The 19,856-nt window shown below is 41.0% G+C and overlaps 2 protein-coding genes and 1 long non-coding RNA gene across 6 annotated transcripts in view; 1 reads left to right on the top strand and 2 right to left on the bottom strand.

Moving 5' to 3' along the window:
• Nucleotides 1-8,956, top strand: part of slc5a2 (solute carrier family 5 member 2) — a 29,773-nt gene extending 20,817 nt beyond the window's left edge. For both annotated transcript variants that reach the window (XM_060943257.1, XM_060943256.1), the window contains exons 11-15: nt 3,398-3,548; nt 3,811-3,979; nt 7,528-7,743; nt 7,835-7,967; nt 8,485-8,956. In XM_060943257.1, coding sequence (XP_060799240.1) covers nt 3,398-3,548; nt 3,811-3,979; nt 7,528-7,743; nt 7,835-7,967; nt 8,485-8,699 — 884 coding nt within the window. In that variant the 3' untranslated portion in view covers nt 8,700-8,956. The remainder of the gene's footprint in view (nt 1-3,397; nt 3,549-3,810; nt 3,980-7,527; nt 7,744-7,834; nt 7,968-8,484) is intronic.
• On the bottom strand, nt 599-4,114 carry LOC132900904 (uncharacterized). Its single transcript, XR_009656817.1, has 2 exons — nt 1,973-4,114; nt 599-877 (listed from the first exon to the last, which is right to left on the bottom strand). It is a non-coding gene; the product is annotated as an uncharacterized LOC132900904 (long non-coding RNA).
• Nucleotides 8,957-9,031: 75 nt separating the features above from the next.
• fbxo46 (F-box protein 46) lies at nt 9,032-19,613 on the bottom strand. Of its 3 annotated transcripts, none has more exons than XM_060943253.1 (2): nt 18,880-19,613; nt 9,032-11,987 (listed from the first exon to the last, which is right to left on the bottom strand). In XM_060943253.1, the coding sequence occupies exon 2, from the start codon at nt 11,884-11,886 to the stop codon at nt 9,853-9,855; it is 2,034 nt and encodes a 677-aa protein (XP_060799236.1). In that variant the 5' UTR covers nt 11,887-11,987; nt 18,880-19,613; the 3' UTR covers nt 9,032-9,852. The 3 variants fall into 3 exon arrangements, with proteins under 3 accessions (XP_060799236.1, XP_060799237.1, XP_060799238.1); XM_060943254.1 differs by having other exon boundaries at nt 19,007-19,613; XM_060943255.1 differs by having other exon boundaries at nt 19,152-19,613.
• Between the last annotated feature and the right edge of the window lie 243 nt (nt 19,614-19,856).

The raw sequence follows: 19,856 nt of genomic DNA, 5'->3' as shown, positions 1-19,856 counted from the left end.
TGCTTGGTTGCACCCGTGTTGCATCATATTCATGTGAAAAAAAGGCATTTGTCTTATTTGCAGCACAAAATGCAAATCTAAGGCACAAGCATTCTAACTTGTAGGCTGCTGGTTTGTAATTGTTCTGGTGGAAATCACAATCCCAGATCATCCGAGTTACCTTTATCGATGGGTTCTTGCAGTTACTGGTCATTTCGAATTGGTTTAATCCAACGCTCAAAGACAAGTAGGACGAAATAATGTCGAGAATGATGTATTTGGCAGAAATTAAGAATAAAAAGCTTGATGGTGCGAAACGAGCAGAATTTTCTTGTTTAAAAAGTCTACTAAGAATAAAAACTTGCCTCTGCTGTCAAACACATCAACGAGCTCATGTATGTGGAAGATGGTAGACTGGTCCACTGAATGAGTGGGTTTAAGCCAAACTCAAAAACAAGTAAGGCAAGAAATAATCTACAAGTCAGGCAAGAAATAATCTACAAGTCCACTCCTCCTTGTTAATAACATACCTGCAAACTCAGAAGGTCTGAAAAAGATGACAGACTTTTTTTTTTACGCCCTCCCCCTCTCCGAAAAAAAGGCGCAACATAGATACAGGTAAACAAAAAACCTGTTTATTAACAATCTTGTTTTTTGGTCAATCAACAATGTCAAGCTGAGTAATTTAACAGTAAATCTCAATTCTTTTTTTTTTTTGGCCTGGACAAGCCGTTCCATGGCCAGTTTCCTCTGCTTTGCCATGTGTCTCTTTTGGGCAACATGGCTTCAGCCCACTAAGGGCTACTTTGTCTTCAGCCAGCACTTGGGCCAGGTTCACCATCACTGGTACAAAGGTGAAAGGAAGTGAATATTCAGCAAGAGTAGCCAGAACCACTGCCTAAACAAAGAAAATATCATTAGATTTACATTATTAAAGCTGGTTTAATATTCACAAACTTCCATTGCTATTATAAAGTTGTTAAGACTGGATCCTCATTCCAATAGACATGATCTAGGCTACGGTAGTTAATCTCTAAATTAACTAAACATGCAATGTACAATAGGGTGGTCCCCAAATTTTTTTTTTTTTTTTAGGATTTTGTTACAACCACCTTACTTTTTTTTTTACATTGCCTAAAAGAAGTTATTGTGCGAAATTTGGTTAAGATTGAACAATGTTTAGAGGTGCCACAAAGCCATTAAAGTTTTCACTCAAGACACAATATAAAATAATGTGGCTTATTAACTGTTTCATATTAATACAAAAATATAACTTCCTGTGTTCAAAGTAACAATAGCTATTACTTGTCTGTGATTTTCTAAACCCTTCGGTATTATGAGATAAAAGAACACACTTCCCTAGTAGAAGGAAGCTTTCTCCCAGACAGTTCCTTGGAAGTGGGACGAATTAACCAAACATAATTGTGCTTTGCACCACCGGTACTACTTGTATTCCTGTTGCTAGCCATCTGAAAAACATTCACAACTTCATCAGCATATTACGATCAGTGCTCATTGTTTAAGAAGCCCTTAGTGAATGAAAGTTAACCTTCTATCAGTCTATAAACTCTTCTTGCCTCTTTTTCATAGAAGTGGCATATTCCCTCTAGAACTGTGACTTTTTGGGGGTTTGAGATCTTCTCTGCAACAGTCTACGCACCAACTAATGTTACTAGCTTAACCTGATTTGCAACCTCGTGTGGCACCTCTAAATATTAACCATTTTTTCTGAAATTTTGCTTGTTGCCTTCTTTTAGCCTATGTAAAAAAAAAAAAAATGGTAGGGTGGTCAGAATGTTTTGGTAAAAAAACAAAAAAATTCCCATATATTTTGGGACCACCCTAATGTACAATTTTTGGTAATGTAGGCTAGTCTACTCCTATTTTGCCTAACATTAGCCTACTGGCAAATATCAAGTAACCTGTTAACCAGTGAAATGGTAGAATTACAGAAAACTACAAGCCTAGCCTATTTAGCCTAATCTATACACACCTCTGCATTGGCAACTCGCTGAAATGTCGCTCCAGGCACCCTAACTCGCTCCCTCATCACATCAGGCCCCTTGGAAGCACTTTGCTCTGGGACTGGAAGGACACTGGATGTGGTCATGGCAGTGTGCCAAAAGAGTATGAGAGCCTTTGTTGCTGTAACTTTTCTTTTTGGCAAAGGCTGCATTTTGAATACCCGGCTTTGTCCATTTTATGAAAAAACTGCGCCAGCGGGAAGCTGTGCTGAACTCCCTTCACTTCAGTCTTGACCTTGATTTTTAGCCAGGCCCAGCTCCACCTGCACCTCAGACCTGCATCAAGCTTTGCTACATAAACAGCGTCTTCCTCTTTAAGCTCCCTCATTCTGGAAGAGAATTGGCCAAATATTATCGGCTGGGTCAGGGCTCCTTTTTGTTACCATAAACGTTTGTAAAGGCTAACTCACTACATCCATCCATGTTAAATGATCCACCGGAGGTGTTTCAATCACTTAAAAAACGCCGGTGTACTAACGTTACGTGTTCGTTTTCATTCCTCATCTTGTAACAATGTCGCATTATCATCAGATAACAGTAGATGCAGTAGATATATTCTTCACAAAAATTATTCAAACTGAACCGACTGGTATGAAAGGTTAACGTTAACACACAATTCACTGATGTTAGCTGACATCCTAGCTAACGTTAGCATACAAGCTGAAAAACTTTACATTATGTATAACGTTAAACATGTTGGAAAAGGTTTCATATCACGACACATGTAACGTTGCTAAAGTAGGATTATCTTTGACAAGCCAAGTTTAATTTACACAGCATATTACATTGTTGGCAGATAACGAGACTTACCTCAAGTCTGTCGCTAGTGTCCAGAGATCTCTGAAGTCTCTGACGCAGGTTGTATGTTTACTGTCTGTGGTTTAGTCAGGCAAAGGTTTAGTTCACCGTGGGAAAGATGGATTGACTTGGATGTTTGTGATTGGCCAAATGACTCGTGAAGATAGCAATCCCATTTTACTGAAAGTCCCATCCACCGCTGATCCCCTGACCGGGACCCCCCCCCCAAAAAAAAAAAAACACACTTCGGATCTAGATGAATCACGAGAGTGACATTTTGTTTGCAAAACGGCGAATTTCGCCGAAAAGCGACTAGTTTGCAGGTATGTAATAATTTGTATGCCTCAAATACCCTCAAAATACTACAAATGGGAAGGAAGAAACCGTATTTCAGATATTTGACCTTGACCCCATGTGGATCAATTCCAAAATCCAGTCATGAGGCACGGACTGTCACATGGACAACCCAAAAACATAACGCCTAGTGGTGGAAGCATACATGTTGGCGTGCTGCTCAAGAGGAGGCTTTTCGGTGTCTTAACCTTCTGTGCGGTTTATTATTATGACTTTTTTTTTTTTGCCATACCTCTCTTCAGGTTTGAGGGGTTTGATGCTTGCGGTCATGCTTGCAGCACTCATGAGCTCTTTAGCCTCCATCTTCAACAGCAGCAGCACTTTGTTCACCATGGACATATGGACACGCATCAGGCCTCAGGCCCGAGACAGGGAGCTCATGATCGTCAGCAGGTTCGGACCACGCCGACTCTTTCGTATTTATTCTACATTGATCAACAATCCATGTTCGATATATACACAAACTTGAAGCTTATATAACAGCCATATGTTAAGGCTGCAGTCTGTCACTGTTTATATTCCTCATCATTGTTGTTGTGGGGTTATATTTTGATGTCTTGCTGAGGGGTTGAGGTTCATCTCTCATACTGCACAAATGTGAAAACATCAGCAGTAATGATTTGTTTTTCAGCTGTCCTTTTTGTTTCTCGTACAGGATATGGGTGCTCTGCATTGTTGCAATCAGCATTTCCTGGATCCCTGTGGTCCAGGCTGCCCAGAGTGGTCAGTTATTCGACTATATCCAATCAGTAACGAGTTACCTAGCCCCACCTATCGCAGCTGTCTTCTGTCTGGCTATTTTTGTGAAGAGAGTTAATGAGCCGGTAATTATCATTTATATCTTCAGTAGAGACAATGAAAGGTCACTTCTTCAAATAAAGTATTATGGCTGATCATCTTTATCCTATGACACAACATTTCCAGCCTGATGAGTATGGTCTCATACAGAATGCCCCCCCCCCCCCCCCCCCCATCTCTACAAAACACAAGGGCTCAGTGAATGGCTTGATGAGAATCATATTCTATGGTCTTTGCAGGTCACATGACCTCATCCTAACTGAACATTCAAGTTTGAAGCCCAATACTAAATAGTTCAGGATGTCGTAGTGTCCCAAATCAGGGAGCTGGCTGGCCAAACAGTTTAAGTAGAGTAAATACATTTGTGGGTAAATTAAGAACAACAAGGCTTTATTTTTGTCACATTCCTCCTCTACATTTAACCTGCACGCGCAGTGGGCAAAATAAATAAATACGTTTGTGTGTAAATTATATGGATCTGTGATGCCTGGTGGAAGAGAAGAACAGGGACGATTGAGAATCGAGCGTGGTTTGTTTACACCCGATACTAAAACTTGTAGCCTCCTAGCAACCATCACAAAGACACGTACAAAAAGCCCAGAAATTCCTCCTTCGCCGGGCAAAAACGATATAGGATTTATCTTGTCCTGATCCCCAGATCTTTAACCCAGCCACATACTATAAAAAAGTTGTGCTCTTCCAGATTTTCATCCGTGTCCCTGTGTAGAACGATGTCTGCTGCACAAGGTAGTTTGGGATGTCGGGGGACTCACCGGATGGATAATTTTCCAACTCATAATGAATATTTAAAGATAAGTTGATCAGCAGAGCTGGTGGGGTCATGCATGTACAGATACAAACACACACAATCTTAAACACTTCACGTGAAGATAATTCAGTGAATTAATAGTATGCATAATTGTCTTTGTATTTAGTTACAGCTACAATAGGATCAAAATTTATTCTAATAATGTCAAATTTTTCTTTCAAGGGAAAAATCCTTTGTTAGCGTGTAAGGTTTAATCCCACTGAGTGGGTTCTATATCCACTTCTTTTGAGTGTACTTCTTGGTTTTAATAACTTGCTTGTTTGCTGAACACAAACATGGCAATAAGTCCTTGTGTTAATGGACCAGACTCCACTTTTGGATCATTAAATCCTTTTGACTGAGAATGCCCTGCATGGGTTTATGTTTAGCTTCTGGCACATCCATACAGTTTTAAATACAATACCTACAAAGCGTTTGTTTTTATTGTAATTTATTTAATTCCTGGGCTCCCACCTCTAACAGGGAGTGATGTTGCATCCCATTAATACACTTTACAATAGATTATTAGATTCTAATAGATGAGCCAAAATAATTGGGTCTTTTTTTAAATGGGCCCCGACTCGTTACAAGTAGGGCTGGGAATCGATCCGGATTTCCTGGATCGATTCGATTTCGATTCATTAGGTCACGATCCGATTCGATCCACGATTCGATCCACGATTCGATCCGATATCGATTCGATATCCATTCATGTACATATTGCTGTATTGTCACTTTAAAACTTTTAAATAAAAACTGACCCTATTGACAAACAGCTCCATGTCTGTTTGTGCTTGTATCTGTGTATGTGTAAGAGGGATACACAGAGAGACAAGAGTTCAAGTTTGAAAGAAAGCTTATTTATTTTGGAATGAAACATATCCAGGTTTTATGTGAAGTCTAAATCAAAATTATGACATTTGGTGGCCCTCTTTTAGTTAAATAACATACCCAGGTCTGGGTTTCTGACCACAAAAAAAATAGCTCATCAGTCAAGAAATTATGTTTGACTGATAAGTCTCAGAGTGTAACAAACTATGACATTTGGTGGCCCTCTTCTAGTTAAATAACATACCCAGGTCTGGGTTTCTGAACACACACACAAAAAAAAAGCTCATCAGTCAAGAAATTACTGTCTCGCTTAGATGTTTTCGGCTGGGCAAGACGTAGCGTGGCTCTAACCTCTTTACTAGTAGCCTAAACCCAGCATTTTCGACTACGCTGTAGGGGTGGAGGTCTTTACAAATAAAGATCCCGACTCCCTCTGTAAGGCTCATAGCACGCTTAGACTGTGGGGGAAATTTCACACCAAATGCATTTTCAAGTGCCGCCTGCTTCGCGTCAGGTTTAGCACTAGCTGTCTCGCGGTGGTGCCTGGATAAATGGTTTCTTTAGATTGGTGGTATTGCCCAGATATTTTACTTCTATTTGGCACAACTTGCAAACTGCATTCGTTTTGTCCAGTTTGTCTCTGTCCTCATACCGTTTGAAGCCGAAGTGTTTCCACACATCCGACTTCATCCCCGGCGGTGTTTTTAACCGGGCAGCTTCGTCCATCTTCTTGTTTTCTTTATAAGTTTCATTTTACCGGCACCCGCTTTTATAGTGCTCCTTGCGCGTTGGAGAAAATAGTCCCTTGTGCGTTCGAGAAAATAGTGTTATAGGCACCTGGAAGAAATCGATTCACATGCTGTTGGATCGATATCGTGTTGTTTTCGCGTGAATCGATATCGAATCGTGGATCGATTTTTTTGACCACAGCTCTAGTTACAAGTATGAATAAGTGGGCTTTGAAGCAGAAAAGGTTGAGAAGCCCTGATGTAAATAACAGTGCGGTGGAGTAGTATCCAAAAGTTTTTTTTTTTCCCCCCCTTTCATTTTATCAATGAGCTCACTATATAGTCCTCTATATAGAATTCCCTATATAGTGAGTAGTTAATATGAGTGATTTCGGACACAGCCTTGCTCGGTCATCTATACAGTTTTAAATAATACCTGCAGTTAAAAAAACTGTTTTTATTGCACTTTTTTAATTCCTAGGCCCTTGTCTGTAACAGGGAGTGATGTTGCATCCCATTAATACACTTTACAATAGATTGTTAGATTCTAATAGAACAGCTGAGCCAAAATAGTTGGGGATCTTCTTTAATGGGCCCGACTCGTTACAAGTATGACTAGGTGGGCCTTAAAGTAGAAAAGGTTGAGAACCCCTGCTCTAGAAAACATTTAATTGGTTCGTCAACGTTGTGACCAGTTATGAAAAACGGCAGCCAAAAAAAAAACCCATTCCTAGAAATGAAGAAATCTAAAACTAAAATGGAAAACAAATTCACCAAGTTCACATACTTTTTTAGGTTATGGCTAGACAGAAAATTTCGTTATGAGCTGGAAAGAATAAATAATGTTTTACATTTAAGGAAGTTAACAAAACCTGGGTGCCAGTACTATTTTCATGATGCACTTAAGTCATGGAGAAGTCAGCTAGAGAGCGTGTGGGGGGCGGGGGTGCCTATCAGAATACACTTGGTCCAGAAGCAAACACACACTTAAAAGGTGATCTCTGTCAGTTTCTTGCAAATCTGTAGTTATATTAATTTAACGCATTAGAGAAACATATTTAGTCAGTCATTCTACCTGGAATATCATGGAGTGCTCAACTCCACATTATTTATTTTGCTTAAAATGGAAAAAGGGCATGTTAAAATGGTTTGAGCACCAGGAGCCCATCATTATAATGATCTTGACGTCCTTTCTTCCCTCTGCCAGGGGGCTTTCTGGGGACTAATGGGCGGCCTGGTGATGGGTTTATGCCGCATGGGTCCCGAGTTCTACTTTGGCTCAGGTACCTGTCTCGTTCCTTCCACATGCCCTTCACTGATTTGTGGGGTTCATTACCTGTATTTTGCGGTGCTGCTTTTCATCTGTACCGGCATCCTCGTGCTCCTCGTGAGCTGCTGCACGCCACCTATAGACGACAAACACGTAAGCAGATCCTCAGCACTGGATGATTATTCATTTGTTTTTCTCTCTTCACACTTGTACTCACTTTTAATTGACAATTCTCTCCGTCAAGCTTCACCGCCTTGTCTTTAGCTTGCGATTCTCAAAGGAAGAAAGGCTCGATCTGGACTGGGAGGAAGAGGAACGAGGAAGGAACGCTCGCAGAGAAGCGGCGGAAAAAAAAGCCGCGTGTGACAAGGACAACAGTAAGACATCCAATAATAAACATGTAGTTACATAAAGTTTTTAAAAAAGCATGCTGTTTTTCAACAAGTCCCTGACTCTTTTATTCCTCTTATACCACAGCAACTTGCTCATTTTTCATTAGAGTACGTCATATACAGTATATAATTTTTTTTTTTTAATTTGTACATTAGTTCCTGTTATCACTTATAACTGGTGTAAACAGTCATTCCTTTCCCAAGTTAAGGAAGAAAAAAATTTGATTCACATCTTGTATGATGTGACAGGGTCCTTTCAAAAAGGTGTCCATCGTACGTCCCTGTTACGAGCACTTCTGTAGAAATAAGATTAGAACAAGCGCATTATTACTATTATAAACCCTGTAACCAGAACTGTTGCCTGAGCCATGCTGTTCTAGAAAATTAATCAAAACTTTGACCAAATCAGAACTTGAGTATTCAACCACACTGTGGCAAAATTACCCATTAGTCAATAAACCACTGTACTAAACATCCAAACTTCTATTGTTTCTTTCCGTAGCTGGAAACCGGAGTAACTCCGGACTTCCCCGTTTAATCGCCTGGTTCTGTGGCTTCGGTGGCTCTCAGGCTCCTGAACCGACCGAAGAACAAGTCAGAGAAGCGTCAAAAGACCTGCCAGATATAACCGAAGACCCAGTCTGGAAGCACTTGGTTAACGCGAATGCGCTGATCATGATGGCAGTGGCTGTCTACTTTTGGGCTTTCTATGCATAACAGGAACTCGTTACACATCCCTTTATCTGTTCTATGAAAACCATTATGCAAGTATGAACTCAGAACTGGATTTAGCACCTAGTAATCTTTAAGACTTGGACATTTGCTTTGATCTGTATGAATTAACTCTGCTCCAAGGCTAAAGTCAGACTGAAGTTCTGTCAGATTATTTATGACAATTAAAAAAAAAAAAAATCCCAAACCATAAAGTAATATTTCACACTGCACAAAAGCCCAGTCTACAGTAATCTATTACCTTCTTAGAATTAATAAAAGGATTTCTGAAAACATTACGTTTTTTTTGGGGGGGAAAAAGGGCAACACACAAGCACCAGTTTTAAATAACTTTTATTTACTTTTGAGGCAAAATCCCGTTAGCATTAGCTGACTGCAAAACCTATGATCGTCTCCCAAACCAAAGGGCATCAGCATCAACAGTTGATTCTGTTTGAAAAGATTGTAGATGGATTGAGAAGACGGAATGGACTTAAGGCTGAAAACCTGATTTTTTTCCCCCCCCTCTCTTCACCAACAGAAAGCAAAAGACAGGCGAGTTGTGACCCAGCTAGAGGAACAGGGCTGAACAAGAAATATGTCTTGACATTGATCTTATTTTTGCAAAAAAAAAAAAAAAAAAAAAAGAGGGGAAAAAAAAAACCCAAGCAGCAGAACTGTTGATTACAAAGTGACATCAGGTATTTGTAAAGTGACATCATTTTTGCCCCGGGGTCAGTAAAGAAAACATGAGATCCAACCTCAATACATTTAATAACTTTAGCAAGACAAGTCGACGCCTAGCCTGCAGGTTTGGCAAGGTTGGGATCGGCTTCAGTGCTGGGTTTAGAAAAACACTGCCAAGCCAGAAATAATTTCTAACCAATTTACAAAATACATGTAGAGATTTAGTCCCATGCAGCAGACATGAACCTCATTTACTCAGCGCTGGTATTCACACGTGAACGTCACTCAGCAGGTTATGGCCGCAAGATTGAAGGATGCTGCACTGCTAAGAACTGATACTGACATGATAGCAAGGTTAACAAGCTCTGGGGGGGGGGTGTAAGGGAGGCAGGCTCAACCATAAATATTACTGTCATGAGGTTTAGGCAAAGTGAGAATAAGAAAGGAACCCAGAATCACACTGCTCCTGTCTTTACCTCCCATCTTCTCTTTTGGCACGGGCCTGAACCATGTCACATGGCTGGACCCAGTTGTTATCATGCAGTCCAACTCTACAGCCTGGCGTGTCCTTGTCCGTGCGCCGACAACACATCCAGTACGAGCGTCCGTAAGGCAGGTCGTGGTGGTAAGGTTTAGGGTGCCAGCGGCAAAGCGAGACGTCCCCCCGCTCATACTGCCGCTTGCACTGCTTGCAGGGGTCGTCGCGATACAGTGGATCCTGGTTCCAGCGAGAGTCTGTGGCACGCACGCCATAGGTCTCAATCAGGGCCTTAAAGTCGTGGCAGGTGCACTTCAAGGCTGCTAGAGAGCGGGTGGGCAAGTAGCTGAAGATATTCACCATAATGTGGTCAGGAAGCATGAGCATGTACTGCCGTGGCTCCAGAAGCCGCTGGATCTGGAATCGGATCTCCAGGAAGTCATGGGAGACGTGACGGTAAAGGCGGCAGAGAGATTTATCAGCGCAGTCGTCCACGCTGGCGATCGGGCTGGCTGGCCTCTCCACCGCACTCCCGACCGAGCCGCTGTTATTTGCACGATCCAAAGAGCACATTCCGCTCGAGATCCCAGAACCACTTTCATCTTCAGCAGATGGGCTTTGGAGAAAGAAAAGCTGCCCAGGTGGAGGTTCTTCTAAACCATCAGCTCGATTTGCCCCACTGGGCATAGCTATGCAAACAGTCTCTTCTTGGACATTCTCTGTACTGTCCTTACCATAGAAGACGCACTGGTCCACGGCTCCTGTGACTACAACTTCAACATGGAAGCCAGTCACCCGCTCACGAGCCACAGCCTTTTTCTCTCCCGAGCAGTGGTCTGGGGCGTGGTCTGTCGGTGTGGCGGGAGGCCGCTCTGTTATGTCTTCTGTGGAATCTGATTTTGATGAGCCAGCCAGGACAGCACTGGAGTCTCGAGATGAAGGACTGACCAGTTGGTAAAGGTCGCACGTAATCTTTTCTTTGGCCCTAGTGGCTGCCTGTCCTGCTCCAGTCCCACAGCTCATAAACATGCACCTGGGGCGACCTTCCGGCTCAGACTGGGACCGGGGATCTAGACTAGACACCCGGAACGCAATCCTAACTTCCCCTCGACCGTGGCTTTGGCTGTTTGCCCCGGTCTCACCGCCACAATCCCGGTCTTTACCGGAGTCATGAATCTGAGGCCGCAGTATTGTACTCTCAAGATTTTGCTGCTGAGACTCAAAGCGTGCTACTGCCTGAGCAACACGTCTGGATTCTTGCTGCAGCTGCTGCCGTTCAAAGTCACTTTTTGAGGCTGGGGCAGGAGAAGAAGATTCCGAGAGGAATACAACAGGTGGAGGATCTGAAATGGAATTGTGGAGGACTGTGTGCTGCTGGTTGCTTGAGGTCATTTGTCCTTGAGCTGCCATGCCTTGCAAGGCCATGGCCGTGCGCTGCTCAACAAGGGCCACCATCTCTGCGACAGACAGCAGATCGGTCTCATTGACTCCAACGCTGTCCTCCAAGCAGCTGGGCTCCGACGGGAGCTCCGAGGTCACATTCTGAGCTCTTGTAGAAGGGTCGTACGAAGAGCAGCGGCGACGACGCTTCGCCTTGGTACAGTCATTGCCCCAATTTCCCTTCACCTTCATGGCACTAGGTCTCGGAGTTCCTGCTCCTGTACACTGGTGAGCCACAAAAAAGGCAATTTTTTCCTTGGTGTTGCCTGGTTTAATGACATACCAAGTATCAAGCAAGACCCTGCCATCTTCCATTTGTGAAGCAGGGGAGGGTGGTGCAGGAGGTGTGGGTGCCAGGAGGTTGGATGATGGGGCAGGTGGGGTGTTCTCAGTGCCCACATCGTCATTCTGCACCTCAGCAACTCCACCATCATCTCTGGATGGACAGCCAGCAGTGTCGGCTTTACAGAGAGCAGATGTTGCCCCTCCGCCGATCGTGCCATGACTGTAAGGCTTGTTCTGCGAGTAGGTGCCGAAGGGACGCGGGCACCACAGTCTGATGTGAGAAAAGGTGTCACGGTTCATCATGAGCCCATGAAGAGCATATCTGCCACTACGCTGGGCAGTTCTTTTGTTCTTCACCACTCACTCGTTGTTCATGGCCTGAGGTCTCCATCAAAGGTTTCAGTCTAAGGAATGAAGGAAAAAAAAAAAGTGTTACTTTATGAAGAGATTAAATTTTAATATAACTAGCCTACCTGATAATAATCATTAAATTAGAACAGAGCTGGTTTATTACTTACTAATACTGTCAAACTGTTTTAGAGCTGGCTCGGTCAGGTGTCTCAACAGGGCAAAAGATTTTATCGAGTCCGGTGAGCTCTATATGGACGGGATTAAATTTGAGGTCCCGAGGTAACTTGCTGTTTTATGGGTGCGCTACTGCAATTTTATTTCCATCTGAATTGGTTACATCTGTATTTTAATCCAGCCTCCTCTGAGAAAATAACATGCCGTATTATCTACTGTAACTAGTCTGGATACGTAGTGTTACGTTTGTCATTTTCTATGCAGGAACTACCTCACATTTGGAAAAAAAAAAGTTTAACCTCTACTACTTGCAGTATTTCATCTCATGGCGAGGTACTAAACATTTCCCGAGGTCTGAAACAAAAAAAAAGCTTCATATTTTATATATATTTTGTGTGGCAGAAAGTACAGCATACATCTTAATTAAAAAACAAAATCCACTAGAACTTAGTGCACAAGTTTTAAATTTTTTTGGGTTTTCTGAATACACATGGTCAAATTTACATACGCTCACTTAGGTTATTGATTCAAAGGTGCTGAAACTTCCAAAATGTCTCTTATTTTGTCAAGGCCGAGGTCTCTTAACTTCCTGTTCGTGACCATGATTGACTACAGCTGGTAGCTTCTCTGTGCCTTCATAAAAAGGGTTTGTTTACAGCACTCATTGGATTGACCAACACACAGTAAAATGGGAAAGTCCAAGGAGCTCAGTGCAGATCTGAGAAAGAGGATCGCAGATGTACACAACTCCGAAATGTCTCTTGGAGCCATTTCTAAACAACTGCAAATTCCAAGATCAGTTCAAACAATTGTATGCAAGTTACTGTGAGGTGTAGTCACTTTGCCAAGCCACTTTGCTTCAAGAAAACCCAAACTGTCACCCTCAGCTGAAAGGAAATTGGTTTGGATGGTCAGGAACAACCTGGGAACCACCATGACACAGCCCTGCCATGAACTGGAAGCTGATGGATCACTGTCTACAGTTCAGATCACCATGGACTAAGAGGCTGCTATCCAAGAAATAATCCCTGCTCCAAAACTGACACCTTCAAGCTTAAAGTTTGAAGCTGATCACACGGACAAAGAAAAAGCCTTCTGGAGGAAAGCAGTATGGTCAGATGAGAAAGATGGAGTAATCTGGCCACAATGACCACCACGTACAGAGGGAGACTGTACCAGCTGGTGGTGGTGGTAGGATCATCATGTTGGGGCTGTTTTACTGCCAGTAGAACTGGTTCATTGCACGAAGTGGATGGAATAATGGAGGACTACCTCAGAATTCTTCAGCATAAACCACCAGAAACTTGCACACAACTCGGGAGTTACAACAGGACAATGAACCCAAACACGCATCAGAGCTGGTTGTGGAGGATAAAGCAGGCTAACATGAAGCTTAAAACAAGTCCTGACTTCAACCCAATTGAAAACATATGGACCGTGCTTATAAGTCGAGTCCATGTCAAGAAAAAGAAATTCAATTGAACTCTACCAATTCTACCATGAAGGTCCGTGAAATATCCAACCAGAATTCTGCCAGAAGCTTGTTCATGGGAAACAAAAATGTTTGGTCAAGGTGAATCTTGCAAGGAGACATTTTACCCAGAAATTAGGTGTGTTGTATATATTTTTGACCCTGTATTGATTTCAGAAAACCCAAAGAAAACTAAAGCTTGTGCACCAAATTCTAGCGTTTGTGATTAAAGATGTATACTGTACAATCATTCTGCCACAGAAAAAGAACAGTTCAAAAAAAAAAAAAATTACTGAAAGCCCAAATACTGCCATGACATTCACGTCACTATATGTAAACTTCTGACCACAACTGTAAAGATCCCAGAAACTATATAGTCTAGGCAAATGAAACTGAACAGACTTAATGTTGAGCAATAAATAAGATTTATTCCTCAAAATTTGAATCTCATTCAAAAGGTATGTGGGTTCCATGAGCGATTTCACAAATTTTCAATGTGTGCCGTCTGAGACACGGCATACGTCAAGTCGTTAGTCGAGCTCCTGCCAAACACACTGCAGCATGTCTTTGGTAACAGTGCTTTTTTTTTTTTAAAAGAGAAGTCTCTCAAATGTATATGCTGCAGTGTCTTGTTCGAGCATACTCTTAAAAACACACATGCCCCAAAAAAAGCAGCTTTTCTTTTCCAGTGAATGACATTTCTATACCTAAAAAGATAGACAAAAAACATTAAACATCAAATTTTGACCTGTTTCCACACACGCTATTAAAATTTGAGGTCAGTTGAACGAGAATTGCTAATGTTATTAGATTGTGAAATATAAAATTTTTTTTAAAAAACACCCTGTACTTCATAATTCAGGGATGAGAGTGGGTCCTGATGAAAAAAAGCAGAAAATCTGCAAAATGTCCTGAGGGCGCTGAAGGTGCCCAAAGTAATGGGGGGGGACACCCCCCAGGAAATTTTTTTCAAAATGAGACCTTACACACCATTTCCTGCAATCTGAGCTGTAGTTAATTAAAACACCTGATGCCCATTTTTAATACTTATTGAAATAAACACTTATATAGAACAATACATATCAAAATGAATGTGTATTGCAATCAGGCTTTCGTCTAAACATGGGAACAGGGGCGCTGCGCCCTCTTACTCTCGGTGTGCGCCCCCTTACCGACTACCTGAAAACATCCCAGCAACACTACGTGACAATGTGTCTGATCATCAAATACATTATAATTGCTCCAAAAATATTCCAATCATAGTAGATACACCGCCAGACGGTGCAAAAACAATCCGAATTGGCGTTTTCCAGACTGAGGCGCCATGTTGTTTAGTTGTTTACTTGTCGCGGCTGCTCTCGCGAGATTTGACATGGGTTACATACAAGGTCAGCTGACTTGTAGAGCGAGATTTCTCGAGACTGAATGACCTTTCACCCACCGGCGCCGGAGCTTTTGACAGAAGTAGTTCGCGAGTTGTTTTTGTTGACACTTGGGCATTTAAAGAGGTCATCCCGCGGCACGAAGCGGAAGAAAGCCAAAGACTGTCTGGGGCAGAAGATGATTACTTCTTTCTTTTTCAATGTTGACAGACAATTTGTTACAATTTCCCTCTCAGATAGCCTCAGAATGTCCCATTGGAGCATTTTTCAAAGGCTTTGCGCGGTGGGGGGGGGAGACAACCGGCACCATCTCCCCCCCCCGCTTCGCTCCCTCGCCATGGTGAGCGCCCTCATACTAAATTTTTCTAGAAAAAACCCTGGCAATGAATTCAAAATATCTACATTTTATACGGACTGGTTATTACTCAGTCAACATCACTTGTTTTTCTAAAAAAAAATGCCCACTAAAATTCAGTTATTTACAGTTCCGTTAATAATTCAGATTCATATATTCAATTAAATAAGACCATTCATATCTTACGGAGACTGACCTTTTCCTAGTGTCCACATTACTTGTATACGATTTCTGCACAATGTCTAAACTTTCAAGTTATACAGTTAACACTGTCAGCTATAATTCAAATTATCATATATTCAATGTATTGAATCAAGAAAATGCATATTTTATGGGGACTGTCTATCTTACTGTCCACATCACTTGCATGTTTTCTTCAAAAGGAAAACGTCTATTTACACTTCTTTCAGTCAAGTTATTTACAGTTCCCATTATTTTTGAAACAAATTTGATCATTTAGGCCTCTTGGCCAAAGCCAAAAGCTCATCAGTCCTTTTTTTTTTTCTTTCATTAGCCAGCTCCTCCTGTGTTTTTACATGGTCTAACATTGCTCTCTCTCACACTCCTCTCTTGCTTTGCTAAACTTTTTTTTATACCAGCATCAATTTCATGTACCTTCGCTTCATCTCGCTTGTCAATAGTATTCGGCTTGAGGGAAAAAAAAAAGCCGATTAGAGGAACGTATTTCTGATATGCAGCTCACGAACATGTACAAGTTTTGATAAAAGAAAACGGATGTGGGTGTCTTTGTAAAAACTTTTGACTGTCGAGACTATAATAGCCATCGATGTTTTGACCAATAACAATGTAGATAACACGAATTTTACATCACATTCAACAAGATTAAAGATGGCCACTTACAAATAACATGTAAACATCATTGGAGTTAAAGTCTGAACAGCATGAAGAAACATACCCCAACCCCCTCAATTAATTAAAAAAAAAAAAAAACAGATTTGGCATAATATAAAAAGGTAAATTTTTACTCAGGAAAAAACGGAAATTATCCCTTGTAATTACTCATTTTTTTATTGCTGGAACTTTGGCTTGTCCCAAAATACAGCTTCCTGTGAACTCTCCTCATGTGGGCACTTCATTGCTGATGAGATGAGAGACTTATCAGTGAGGAGGAGATGTGGAACAAAACATTACAGATGTCCACCTGATAAACCAATCCAAATAGGTACAAAGACTACTTTCATAGGAAGAGGAAAGAGAAAAAAAAAAACCCCACACCTTTCCATACGCAATTTTCCAATTTCATGAACATAAAATTTTAACCAAATGCCACAGTTACACCAGATTAGTGTAGATGTGGAAAATTCGTGCATTTCTCCAACAAGAACTCAAATGACCAGTCCATCAGGTGTACACCTATAATAACTAAAAACATACAAGACCCAGGCGCTGCTGTTTCTCCACCTCTGGACCATCAGACACCACAGAGTAACTCGAAATGGACAAATATTCCACACTAGAACCACAACGTTTTATGGTTTTGTTTTGTCCCCCCCCCCACCACCTCATCTAGGAACTAGATAAGGTTAACTTATTGCTGAAATGGCTGAAGATTTACAGCCTTACTGATTAAAGTGACCTGTAGATGAGATTAAATGTGAACACACCGCAGCTACAACTCAGATTTCACTTCAGTGATAAACAGCCGATGTTAGCAACGTGCTTCAAGCAGACAAGGACATTTTAAATGAAGGGTTGTTTTACAATCAGGGTACAAAGTTTGTGTCACAGGGGTCCAAAATTCAAATTGATTCAAACTGGTTCTTGTACCAGTTTTTAAGTGAAGGACAAGTTAAAAGAACAGATTTCAGGTAATTTTTTGACGTGTGTGTATGGTAGTTTTGTGTAATCTGCTATAAGATAAAGAAGATTAAGTGTAGCTTTAAGCAGGGCTGGGAGAAACAAATGAAGTGATTCTCGGAGACGACTTTTTTTTTTTTGACAATTCAGAATCCACGACTTCCATAGTGCTTTTAAATATAAGGCTGTAAGCTTCGTGTTAGTTGTCTAATATTTATGTCCCAATATCTTGACCACATTTTAGGATGAAAATCATTTTAGATATGAGCAATTCCACGCTTATGGGTACTGAAATGGGGACATGAACTTATTCACCTAAAACCATTTCTTTTTTTACCATCAGGTCACAAAACATGTAATCTTTAATGAATGATATGTTAAAAGATAACTTTAATTTTCTGAGATGTAATAAAAACATATTTATATGCCAAAGTCAGAACGTAACAGAAGTGTTGTGGACATATATATTCTCAATTTTAACAATGTAGAATTACTTTTTGAAACATAGGAAGGTGATGTTTTAGCAAATATAATTAATAAACATGTGTAGTAGAATAAACGTACACATTCTTTCAATAAGATTAACATGGTATATAGCTAGATTGTAATTAATCTGTAACAGACGCGAGATGGACAATCGTAACAGAAGTAATGGAACAGACATCATTTTGGAACTCATAGGCTTGACTTTGGCATATAAATATGTTTTTATTACATCTCAGAAAATTAAAGTTATCTTTTAACATATCATTCATTAAAGATTACATGTTTTGTGACCTGATGGTAAAAAAAAGAAATGGTTTTAGGTGAATAAGTTCATGTCCCCATTTCAGTACCCATAAGCGTGGAATCACTCATATGTTATTTTATATTGAAAAATTAGCTGTCTCGGAGAGAACATTTTTTTGACACAATTACATACTAATGTGATCAAGATAATCTGAAGACTTACTGGCATTCAACATTAAAGCTTAACTATGCTTCCAATGATCTGGAACCAAACATGTGTTTTATGGTATAAAGAATGATGTAAGTGCATCCCTTTTGGAGCTACCTGTGGTCAAAAAAAGCACTTTTTCTAAATGACACGAGTAATTTTGCTAAATATGACATATTGCCATACATTCACCAAAAATAACGTTATCACCACATTTTTTTTGCATGGTAAATAGAGCTATCACAGGGCTACAATAAACAACCAAGTTTATTTAGTCAAGCCTTTTGATATTGAAGATAATAAGTGTTAAATGTGATTCTTAGCTTGCGTACCCTGATTGTAAAACAACCCTTGATATAGTTAATACAAAAAAAAAAAAAACACCACACACACACGAGGATATTTTAGATAGATACTCCTGGAATAAAAAATAAAATAAAATCTCAACCAATCTCAAGTTAAAGCACTGACTGCTACCAAGTGATAGAATTTTGTTTTAGCTTAGCAAAGTTAGCATCATCCAGTCAGGGAAGAAAAGTAAAAGCATTTCGAAATATTACTGCTCAGGCTTTATTTCTTTAAATAGAAATAATATATAGTAATATCGAGTATATACGTATGAGTTAAGTGTTTCAGCACTAATAATAATCTGTTTTCCAAACCGAAGGATAAACAAGACACTTGGGCCCAAAGCGAGCTAACGACTCGACGTTGTTTTGCTAGTTAAAAGATGAATAAACTGATTTAGCGGTATACTTTTAACATTTCGGAAGAAATAAACTAAAATGTGTTGAAGTGCTTTCCTCACCGCGTTCGTGTGGCGTCCAGCTGGAGCAGTTTTAGCCTGTTAGCATCTCAGAGCTCTCGGTTCCCTCAGACTTCCTGCTCGCTAATGTTATATAAATACACTCTGCGACGCACTTACAGCTTCTTACCTTTCAAACTACGGATTTGGGCTCCGACCAGCAGCTCTGCCACAAATAACGAGCAAAAAACAAAACACTAACGTCGAGTAAAAAGGTTTCTAAAACCAGCCATTATTTAAAAAAAAAAAGGCCAGAGTTGTCACTGAACACTAACATTAGCCTGTAGCTGCTAGCAGGAGCTCCAGTGAAACCAGCCAGCCAGCGAGCCGGCCTTCCTTCTTTCCTTCCTTCCTTCCTTCTCTCACTGCGCTCTTCACATCCACACAGTCTCCTGATCGCGCTTTCACTTATTACACTGGCCGAGTTTTAATTTAAAACCAAAATGTCGGACTAAAACAGACAGAGTTGTGTTGTCTCCGAGCTGGAAGTGAAGAAGGCCATCTTGTTGACAGGCAGCTGCACAGCGCCAGCAGCCAATAGGAAAGGCGAGCTGATGGCATGCCCATATATGGAAGCTCCAACCTGCCGTCTCAGAGCGCTGAACAGGAACAAACGACACCAAGGAAAACTCCGTCCTCGATCAAACTCCTTGCGTTGATGATGTGTTGAGTGATTACAGGGCGAGTTTGTTGGTTTTCATCCTTCTTCTGACACCTGAGAGTTGGTTGTTTGGGGCTCTGACGTCACACAGAGACTCTGCTTCAGGATGTCAGCGTTGCCAAGAGAAGCTCGCGGTTGGCTCTCTGAAACGTCAATCAAAGTTCAGTGGTTGCGTGATGACATCATAGAGGACGTAAACACGTCTAATTTACATACGTCCAGTCGCATTCCGTTCTCAATCCCTCCTTGTGTCTGACTCGTTCACTACTTCCTACTCCCTACATAGGGAATTACTAGATAGAGGACTATGCAGTGGAGT

This window comes from Neoarius graeffei, chromosome 16 (genome assembly GCF_027579695.1).
Source record: "Neoarius graeffei isolate fNeoGra1 chromosome 16, fNeoGra1.pri, whole genome shotgun sequence".
NCBI classification, from domain to species: Eukaryota; Metazoa; Chordata; class Actinopteri; order Siluriformes; family Ariidae; genus Neoarius; species Neoarius graeffei.
Note: the sequence above shows the minus strand (reverse complement) of the source record. Positions and strands in the feature narration are given on the sequence as shown.